The 11,358-nt window shown below is 38.4% G+C and overlaps 1 protein-coding gene across 3 annotated transcripts in view; it reads right to left on the reverse strand.

The window, feature by feature from the left end:
- LOC146467877 (uncharacterized) overlaps positions 1-5,458 on the reverse strand; it is a 42,849-nt gene extending 37,391 nt beyond the window's left edge. The window contains exons 1-3 of one of the 3 annotated variants that reach the window (XR_014867619.1): positions 5,028-5,458; positions 3,112-3,186; positions 1,080-1,318 (exon numbers count right to left, since the gene is read on the reverse strand). Coding sequence is in view for 2 of the 3 variants with exons in the window: in XM_085125203.1 (XP_084981329.1) it covers positions 3,092-3,186; positions 5,028-5,262 (330 nt within the window). In the remaining variant the exon portion in view is untranslated. Of the gene's footprint in view, positions 1-974; positions 1,319-2,568; positions 3,187-5,027 lie in introns of those variants that run through there. The other 2 variants (XM_085125204.1, XM_085125203.1) reach the window with 2 other exon arrangements.
- Between the last annotated feature and the right edge of the window lie 5,900 nt (positions 5,459-11,358).

The raw sequence follows: 11,358 nt of genomic DNA on the forward strand, positions 1-11,358 counted from the left end.
TTGTTAACTCTAGGTGTAACTGATAAAAGTTGTGAGACCGAATAGTTTTAACTAAATTTTTATCTTTTTGTCCATTTTCGGTTTCTTTTATCATATCCACGGAATCCGGACTTTGAATCCATTGTGATCCTTTTATGACATCTATCGTTGGCTCAGGAAGAACTTTCAAAATCATCCATATATATTTATATATATGTGAGTGTTTTTTGTTTTGTTTTTGTTTTCGGGCGCGATCGGTTATCAAAACTTTCAGGAAACAGGCTTCATGCAGGTTTCGAGAATGTGGCGGAGCTGCATGCAAACTCTATTAACGAGTATTAAGCATTTCTATCTCAGTGCTCCTCATAAAACTAAATTAAATAAATTACAAGAATAAAAGCTACTGAAGTTTAATGTTAAGCAGTACACTTGGCTTGGATAATTTCGTAGCTGATTGAGAACTGTCTTCATTTTTTTCAAGAAAAAACAATAATCTGTTGAAAATCGTGTGATTAGTTACCTTTATTGACAAATTAAAGTTGTCGATTGACAATTATCAACAAATATCGAGTACTATCGACATAACGACTACATTTTTGATGATCGATTTTGATCGACATGTTCTCAGGAACTTTCACTTACAGCCATGCAAAATAAAAAAGTCGAAAATTGCCAAACTTTATCATAATAAAGGACTACTGAAACCATTTGTAAAAAGACACTTTCAATTAATTTGTTTTCATTCCGGTGCCCTGTGAGTGAGTAAAAACAACATGAAAGTATCACTTGTATGAACCGCTTGTCTTGAAATGACGAAGGAGTAACATAAAAATCGAAATAATTCAGTAACTTCAGTATTTGGGGCAAATTTTAAAAATTATCCCTTTCCAGCGGAATTACAGCATGCCAAAATAATGCGAAATTCAACTGAAAACAGCGTCCTGGTATACGGCTTTGTCAGATGGTTAATTCATCTCTTGTGTGAAAAAGGCCTAAATTAAGGTCGTTTTGACCTTCCACTTGAAATACTTTTATCAACTTCAACTTTGCCAAACTAATTACAAAGTTGTTACCCTAACTAATTATATGGTATATCATACCTTAGAAATCCTTTACTGAAGAGGAAAACATGGGTTACTGCGGCCGGCAACCGGTTGAAAATTCTGTGCTGTACAAAAATGCCTTGTCACATCAGAATTGTCACTCAATATGCGAGGGACCATGTGACCACAATATGGTTACTCTGAGAGTTTGTTGCATGAGGGAATTTGTGGCCCAAGCTCATCAGACAATCAAGCAAATGTTGAGTATGTCACTATAGCAAAACATCAAGGAACACCTAGGAGAAAAGTTATAAAATGTGAAATTCTTTTCAGGACACAGAGGCAATTAGGCTTGCATTAGCCAGTACATTAGCCAGTATCTGAATACACTTTAAACATGGACCCGCAAGTGCTAAAAAAGGAACCTTGGGCTGGGGCTGGGGTCTTCAGCTGGTAAACGAATCTTCACATTGAAACTCAGTCTGCTCAGTATGCTATGTTGAATCTTGAAGCAGGGGGGCGTGATCAAAAATGGGTTTTTCAATTGCAAGTTTCTTCCTTTGCTTGCAAAATCCCAAGCACAAAATACTCGTAGCTGATTCCCTTCAATAGTTTAGACCCACAATCACCCCTTCACTCGCAAAAGATCAACATTAATTTATTTTGATTATTTTTAAAGGCCTTCATCAGAACAGTCACCCCAGAAGAAAAGAATTGTTTGCTTATTGAGTTGCTTAGCAATGGACAAGGCAGTTAGGATTATGCAAAGAATTTGATTGTGGGAGATACAGGTCACTCCAACCCTGAAGGTCCACCTGACAGTGAACTACTAGAGTGGTGTCTCTGTGGGGTATGCAGACCTATGCCAACACCAGAAAAAAACAAATGTTGTGGAAAATGCATGTGTGACCTCTTATGAACTGTTTCAGAATATATGTATAGACAGCAAAGTGTTAACAGTTGCAAATTATAGGTGCAAGATGCGACATAAGGGTACAGAAACCCCATTTCACATCTAATAGCTTTCGAAAAGCTGCATACCGTCAGTATATTTTATGGCATTTTGGTAAAGCGGGTCAGGGAGACAGAAAAGCTTGTCCAGCCTGTACAGTTAGGATTGTAAAGGAAGCATATCCAGCTTTAGATGGACAGTATTTAGGATTTAGAAGATTATAGTATTGTTTAAAATTGCTTTCTTAGAGCTGTGTTCACTTGAGTGTCCTTCAATGAAACCCAAAAGTTGAAGCTGCTTATATCCACTAAATGTTAGAGTATTTTAGGGTGCAATCATGGAAACCAACAATGGCAAATACAATTTTTATCACTTTCCAATCAAATCAATTTTGTTGTGTCTACTATTCTTAATTGATAGTCTTCAAACCATACAAACAACTGATTTTCAGCAAACACAGGATCACTTTTATACAGAACCAAAGTTAGGGAACTAAAGCCAATAAATTTTAGTAACAAAATATTAAAATACTTTGAGGTCAAACAGATAAGTTTAGTTTCTCTCTAGGGAAACTGTGGTGCTATGTCAGTGGGGAGTAGAAACAAATGTCTGGTTTTATCATTGGAATAGACCCTTCTCCATAATGGCGGCTGAAAATTCAAATAAATTAAAATTAAAATTGTATACCGGCACTAGAAAGAGCACTTTTACTTTAGTAACTCTGCAAAGTTTCAGCATATCAGGTGTAATATCAGCTGAGAAAATGTAAGTTGAAAAATGAAATATTTACAGACGTTTGTATGACTGGGGGTATGACATATACCCCCAGTCATACAAACATCTGTAAATTTGTCAAATTTCATCTTACATTTCCTAGGCTCATATAACACCTAATATGCTGAAACTTTGCAAGGTTACTAATATAAAGTAAAGGTGCTCTTTCCAGTGCTGGTATCAGGTTTTCATTCAGTTCAATTTTAACTCATTCAAATCTGTTGCCACCATTTTGGAGAAGGGTCTACTGATAACTGAAAATAAATTGGCCACTGTTAAGGGACTTGTGTGCTGACGTTTTGAGGTTGAGCCGTTCGTCACGCTCAAAACAACAGCACTTAAATCACCGGTGTCCCAACTTACCTGAAGTTTTCATTACATCCTCCTCATGTGTCGGCATAGATGCATCATTGCTATCATCAATAAGGGGACGCCAAGCTACAAAAAACAAACCAGGAACAAATAAACAAAGAGGATGCCTTTTGAAACTGAGGATACCAATGTATACAAAAGTACATGGTACAGTGAATCTTCTTTCAAAGCTAGTTACAAATGAAGACACTGGTGTGGGACTGGAACAACTAATTTTGTGAGACTTGAGAGAGATGTTTATGCAGGTGTTCTTATCAACTTTGAGGCCCAGGGAGGTACTCCTTAAAATTTTGATGGCATCTGCAGCACATTTCTTGGAACCCTTACCCTCTTTCAGACAAAAAGATGTGATTTTTGAAACCTGATTTCTTACCTGACCCAAAAAACAACAAATGGTTTCAGACCTTCAAGATTAGTTGTACATCGCTAGTGCAAAAGCTTAGCAACCAAGGAAGGGTTTATACAGTCTACTCCCGATAACTCAAACCTTCAAGGGAAATTGACAAAGGTTTGAGTTATCGGGAGTTTGAGTTATCGAGGGTAAAATTATATGAAAAAAGACTTGAAAGGAAAGGAAAGTTGGTTCCAGTTAGGGTGAGGTTCGAGTTAGCAAGTGTTCGAGTTATCGGGAGTCAACTGTATTTGTGTTAACATTGAGAACTGCTTCAAACTCCTGATTTTTCAAACAGAGAAAATTGATTAGTGTTGTGGTCTGGATATGGTCTGGACAAAAGCAGTGATGAAATTAATTTTAAGAAAAACATGACACTCCTGAGTTTTACAGACATGTTTTAGCAGTTGCCTCTGCCATCTTCAGCATGAAATGAACATCAAATTTAGTGAAATATAAATGCTAGAGAAATTACAATAATAAGACTAGATCACTACAATGTAACTATGTACTATTGACTATAAGGCAAAGGGTGTCTTTCATTTGCTACGTTGCTTGCTACAACAGGAGACAAGGAAAGGCTAGTCACTGCTGCCATTTCAGCTTTTGCTGGTGTTGATTGGATAAGTGATCTCCTGTCTGAAACCGGTCAGTGTAAAATGCAGACTGCAGACTACAGACTGCAGATCGCAGACTGGGGGTAAAATGCAGACTGAACACTGCAGACCAGGGGTAAATGCAGACTAAATTAAATTAAATTTTGTTCTGTTGGGCAAGTTGTATTCCGAAAAGTAATCATTCATTTTAAACATTTTAAGCCAATTTACCTGCAGATTCCACAGATTCACTGGACAAGGAAGAGCCGGCCACATCGGTGGAACAAATAAAAGAAGCCTCTGAGAAAAGACAGGGTCCAGAAGAGTTCAATTCGAGTTTAATTCGAGTTCAATTCGATCGTAGACCCACTGAGTTTATATTGCGTTACAATTGCGTTACACAAAATATTTACTGCGGGCCAAATTACTGTGGGCCCGGAAGTTGCGCCCGGGAGCTGGTGATTGCGGTTTGTGAAGTAAAAAAACATCATGGCGAACGAATGTGGGGGCCAATCGAAAGGATATTTATGACAGTTTTATGGCAATAAGGAAGGCAAGAAAAATGGTAAAATTGGATTCAGGAGTTCATTGTACAAAGCCATGATTGAATTGAACATGAGTACATGAGTCGTCGAGTGTTTAACTTTAAAAAGATAGTCTTTATAATTTAGTCTGCATTTTACCCCTGGTCTGCAGTGTTCGGTCTGCATTTTACCCCGAGTCTGCATTTTACCCCCAGTCTGCAGTCTGCAGTCTGCAGTCTGCAGTCTGCATTTTACACTGACCGTGTCTGAAACGTGGTATTGAAATGAGCTGATATACCCAAGACTCGAAATAATATAATCACCAACAATTGTAAATAAATGAAACAAAGGAAAAGCAATGCTAACTCTACTTTCAACGCAAAACAAACCACTTACTGTTCGCTGCAGTTCTGTGCTTCTTGTCCTCTGCTCCATCATCCACGCTTTCTTGTTCAAATTGCTTACATTGTTCCAAACTATGCAAAAGAAACTCCGCAAATTCGCTATTGGTGTTTCCTTGAAAACCAAGATCAATCTTCTTCTGGTTCCAGAGATTGAAAGTGCTCTCTCGCAACAGAATCGTCTTGTTTTTTTCATTCCTTGGTGGCCTACCACGTTTTGGCAGAGACATTTGGCCCGTCACCACAACAAAATCGGGGGGTTTTTTTTGGCACAAACTTAATTCAATAGAACAAAAACACGGATATATATAGAAATTCTATGATGTAATGATGTCTTAACACACCGGACCGTAAATCGTTCAGATAGCGCAGAAAATCCTCAGAAAAAGCCAGGACTCTGAGAACTGCAATTTTGATAATAGCAAAAATGGCCGCCACACGACTGAACGCCCGCAAAGCACACTGGTTGGGAGGGTTCACCTGGCAGAATCTAGATCTCTGCGATCTCATATAATACAACAAAATTAGCGAATACAAATGACGTGGTACGGAAACAAGTCTGTGAAATTATTATATAATACCTGATAATACTAGAAATACGTGACTCGCAAAACCTCGCGAAGCTAGGGCTGGGTGGACAGTTGATTTGAAGTGAAGGAATGTGCTAAGGCAGCTAGAAAGTATGAATTGTCTTGTTCTAAAGGGATAGAACGCCGAGATTATTAAAGACGAAAAATGCTTTCGATGGCTGCTCGATGACATTGCTGAACAGTATCCCCTTTAAGGGAATCAGTCAAAACCATTGTATTCGTACGGGACCCACGGCACAGCATAAGTTAGCATAGCCTGTGAACAGTCTACGGTAGCGGATATGACCAAAGAAAACACCTCAAGCGAAGCAAGCCGGGGGAAACTGTGCCGAGAAGGGAGCTGGCCGAGCGAGGACTGGCGGAAGGAAGTGCCCTTCACTCGGCACGCCTTTTCCTTCGCCGTTTTCTTCGCTCCGTAAAAACTAAAATCTTAAACTAAGATTTTACCTTACGTTTCCCGTCTTATGCAAGACCACCACCACATTAAATTGAGACGGTGATCATCTTATTTTAACACAGGAGATCTCAAATGAAGACTACCGGAGTCTCAGTTAGTATATAAGATAAAAGATTGTCTTAAACGGCGCTTATCTTACTCCGTAAAAACTAAAATCTTAAACTAAGATTTTACCTTACGTTTCCCGTCTTATGCAAGACCACCACCACATTAAATTGAGACGGTGATCATCTTATTTTAACACAGGAGATCGCAAATGAAGACTATCGGAGTCTCAGTTAGTATATAAGATAAAAGATCGTCTTAAATATTGTCTTTAAATCGTCTTCATTTGAGAAGCGCTTATCTTAATCAACATTAAGGCATCTTACTTTAAGAAAGACCAGTCTTAATTATATTAATCTGAGTCGATGGGGTCCTTATTTTAAGACGTTTTTTGGTCTTGTGGAAATTTTAAGACGCCTAAGCAGGCTATAAGATACTGCCATCCTACGTAAGATGCAATACGCCTTAAGCTGGCGACACACCTGGCATTTTATACGACGATCGCAGCGAATTTGATCGTTAGCGAAAATCGCCAGTGATTTTCGCCACCGATTGATGCGGACACACCTGGCGATTTTTTTTCGCCGATCGCGGCGTTGTACATGTGATAAACCCGCCCAACCTGACTGATTGAATTTACTGGCAATTCGCAGCGATGAGCGTAAAAAAATCGCGGGAACGGGCACATTTGGCGAATTTAATCGCCGATATCTGACATGCCAGATATCGGCGATTTAATCACCATTTTAGTTCTCGGTAAAAAAAAAATTAATTAAAAAAAGGCTAACTTGGAAGAAATAGAAAATTCCAACACAAAAGGATCCAAATTTTGGAACGGCCTTCCTGATTGGTTCATTAAAAAAATGCAGACCTCATAGGGAACAGGACTTCTCTTCTGATTGGTTGATTTTGATCCAAACTCTGCAGACACGGAGTCTGGGCTGCAGTCTGGAGCTTTGATCCATCGCAAACTCTCACCTTGTTCAGACTTAAAACAAGCCGTTAATATTTTTCAAGCAGGGGAGAGTGGAGAATTTACAAGAATTTCGAGACAACAACTTCAATATTCAAATGAGAAGACATCTGGACATCAAATACGGTCTAAAGCCTCGGCTAAACGTTGTAACTATACACGAACTTAACAGCGTGCACTGCACACTCAGCGGAATGAAAATGGAATGAAGAAATTACTGTCGCTTTCTAAACCGCCTGTTTTTTGAAAACCAAGATGAGTCCTGCAATTCTGCTGCGTCACCGATCAAAGGAATGAGTGTAGTGACAATTCAGACAATCTGCAATGCAAAGTTTATAATTTACGGGACTTTTAAGACCAATAAAACAGTATTTAAAATGCCGCGGCCCGACCTCTGTTTTCCTGCAAATTTACGGTAAGCGGATTTGTATAAGTTGTGTCATTTCAGATTTGGTTTTAATAAAGTACTATGGATTGAAATTTGTTTTGTTTTCATTGCTGCATGTATCATGTTCAAGCTTAACGGTATTAAACGCTCCCTGTTTTTGAATGTAGGCTTAATAGTGACCGTTGCAGTTAGATTGAAGATTTCTTCCTTGCTTCGAACTTGAATTGAGATTCTAAAGCATCTAGAATAAGATTGTTCAAATCTTGAGTTAAGATGAAAATATGACTTACCACAGCACTTTGAATCTAAGAAAAAATCATCTTAATCTAAGACGCCATCATCGTATAAATAAGAAGAAAGTCGTCTTATCCTAAGATAAATCGTCTTCAAATGAGATTTACGCGCTGTCTTACCACAGCACCAGAATTAAGGTCGTCTCTTTCTGCTACCATCATCCCCCACCCTCAAAGTAGGCTTGGTTCCATACCCCCACACCGGAGTAAATCTATCTGAGTGTGTTGTTTTACAAGTTTCTTGGACACAAAATAATTTAAATAATCTTTGTTGGGAAAAATTTTGTTGGTTATTTTACTTGTCAGAATAAAGTTTTATTGGTTAAATATTAACTGCCTCAGAATTTTTGCTATTTGCAGAGATGCAATTCAGCCAGTTCCGGCTGTACCATAGAGATGTGTGAACTAAAAACTAAAAAGCATGTTGCTCGGCTAGAGTTTATCCCCGTGAAGTGACGCACCTGCGATTCGCATTAGTCATTAGTTATTGTAAAGCTCCCGTTAGGCGAGTAGGAAAAAGTTTAAGTCTCAAAAATAAAGGGAAAATATTCGAGAGAAAAGTACAGATTGAAACCATAAAGAGAAGGTCTTTGGAAAGTTTTATCATAGGTGCTAACTTCTTATTAAAGTGGGACAGTGACGCAAGGATTTGCGTTTATGAGGATTTTCACTTTCCCGTTATTGTTACTTGCTTAACGGACTTCAATTCGTGAGTTGCTCATGTTGTAGTAAATAAGTCACCTGCAATTTTTTTTTTAAATTCACCACGCCATTTATAAGTTTCTTATCTTAATCATATACCTGAAAGTGTATGCCTTCAAATCAAATTTTTCTTCTGTCCCTCATGCAATACCGACACTGCAAAAATACACAACCACACGAGCGACGCTCAAACTATATTTACCGATAAAGTTCAGACACTTGACCGATAGACTACCGACACTCGGCCGATAGACGACTGACACTTGACCGATATTCCACTGACACTTCTGACCGATAGACTATATATCTCAAGCAGTTTAAGGCCTGGGTTTGAAGGGTGTTCAGAAATTATGAATGATCCCCTATATCTTCGGTTTGTCTGCCTAAAACAGGATGAAATTTTCCCTGAATATTATACTTGATGTTTTCTTTTGCCTTAACGTATAATTTTGATCACGTGACATATCACGTGACCAAAAAATGAGAATTTCGTAAATCGGCGATATGGCGGCGAATTTTCTTTATAAAGATAACTGAATTAGTGTTTCTGAAGCAGATTTTAAATATTTAACTTTCTACGTTTGGAATGACTGTCCTTAAGGTTTTAAATTGGAGAAATTAACGATCAAAGGTTGAATTGTGGACTAAAAAATGACCTTTGCCCTGATAATTTTTTTCTGGAGAACAATGGACGATCATTCCAAACGTGAAGCGATGGAGATATTTAATCTTTATTAGAAACGCGTTTTTGTTTGATGTTATCTCTTAAAACCGTCGCCTACCTGTCAAATCTTTGCTTTTTTCACAAAAATGATCACGTGACATGTCACGTGATCTATAGCACTACTTATTATGCTTAGAAATTTTCAGAATGATGAGATCTTTTTATCTTCCAAATTTCAGTTCAGTGCCATTGAATTTGTTAAAGTTATCTAGAATAAACCATTTTTCCTCTTAAAAGCCCTTGACCCAGGCCTTAAACTGCTTGACCGACACTCGGCCGATAGACGACTGACACTTGACCGATATTCCACCAGTTATTCCATCGACACTTGACCGATATTCCACCGAGACGCGACACTTCATCCGTCGGTCGAGAATCGGTCGACATGTCGACCACCACGCAAATTTTTATCGGCCGACTATCGAGCGATTATCGAGCGGCTATCGACCGACTATCGACCGACTGGCCACCGACATATCGACCACTACCTATAGTAAAATTGATCCCAAATTTACAAGTGCAGGCTGTAACGTCTGCTATGTCAGTGGAACCACTAGACAAGAACATTTACTTACGGATTGGCATCCCCACTTTTACAAAGGTTTGCAGGGTGCAGAGGCTTGTAAGAATCGATGTTCTAAGGATTGTTTTCCCATCTTGGACACGCCTTAATATATTTTCGATTTCAACCTTAAAATCAAAGAAACCCTTCATATTGAGTGGGAACGACTCGCACCTGACTGAACAAATAACATAATCAGCTGCCATTTCTGCTTTAAATTTAGTCCGGCAAAAGTTGTAAACACCCTTGAACTAACGATGGATACTGAAGTATCCGAAACATGTCTTACAAACTCAAACGTTGTGTTGTGTCGTTGTTTTGAAATGTTTATTAACGTAAATAATATTCTTTAGCAGCTTCCTAACTAATTGCGTTTGGAAGCCGCCCCAACGAGTCTAGAGCTTTTTGTTTTTTGTTTTTTTAATCATCAGAGCTTGATTTTTTTTTCTTTTATGCTAGTGGGAGTGAAAGTCGGTATAAAGGAAGGCCATATTATTGAAGATCGGGTTTTGTGGGTAACACTTATCAAAATACAGAGGACTACCCGTCCCCCTAACCCTCGGCCCGTCCAGGGATATCGTATTTGCGGTCTTGTCTGAATTTGTCGAACACTAGCGAACCAGTGAAAATTCTTGTTAACCTACAATTAAACAACAGGTGGCCTTGTGTTCGGTGGCACGATCTCGCGAGAAACGAGGGTACGAGCCTAAGATAAACTACGTCAGATCTTATTTTAAAACTGTAATTGGTTTCATTTTTATTTAGATTATATTTTAGAGCCTATGATTTTAATGATACGAATGTTTAGAAAATAACCGTTGTCGTTAATATTGTTGTCGTTTTTCTTTGTTGTGCAGGCCCGTAGCAAGGCTAAAACAACTGAGGGGGCTCAGCAAAATGGTTAAATAAAACTACCTCCCCCCCCCCCCCCCCCGTCACCCCCCAAAAACCAGACTGATTAGGGAGTTTAAGATGCAACGAGAACATAAAAAAAAAAAAAGAAAAAAAGTAGATTTAGTGAGTAAAAACAATAACTTTGCACCTGCATCACACTTTTTGGTACATCGTTTTTACGATTTCTTTTACGTGGACTACCATGTCAAGTTTCCTAATTTCACGTTTGAAGGAGGACGTAAACAAACGACGACAAATTTTTCTTTCTCTTTTATGATTTGGCTTTAACCGGGCAGTAAGAATCCGACTGTGGGAGAATTTTTTCTCTGGCTCTTGACAGGACATATTTGTGCGTCTTTCGACAACGCGCAAACACTAAATTGTAATACACTAAGGAGGTCTAAGGACATTTGTATTGCTATAAATGAGCGGATGCCTTAGAAAACAAGTTTATTTCAACAGCTTTTAGGGCTTAAGATTGGTTGATTACAATCCATTTTGGTTTTCTATTTCCGATTCACAAGGTAGGAGTACCTTTGTTGTTGTTGTTGTATATAAAAACAAACTGCTAGCGAAGGAAACTGAGAGGTAGTAAACACATTTTAAAAGGGCTGTGAAAAGGCATTTGCAGCGTCAGAGTTTAAGACTGATTGCTGCATATTAATTTGGTTTAATTATTTATTTTTTGGCAAACTGTT

Source organism: Pavona decussata, unplaced genomic scaffold, assembly GCF_977016875.1.
Source record: "Pavona decussata unplaced genomic scaffold, jaPavDecu1.1 SCAFFOLD_134, whole genome shotgun sequence".
Classification (NCBI taxonomy): Eukaryota; Metazoa; Cnidaria; class Anthozoa; order Scleractinia; family Agariciidae; genus Pavona; species Pavona decussata.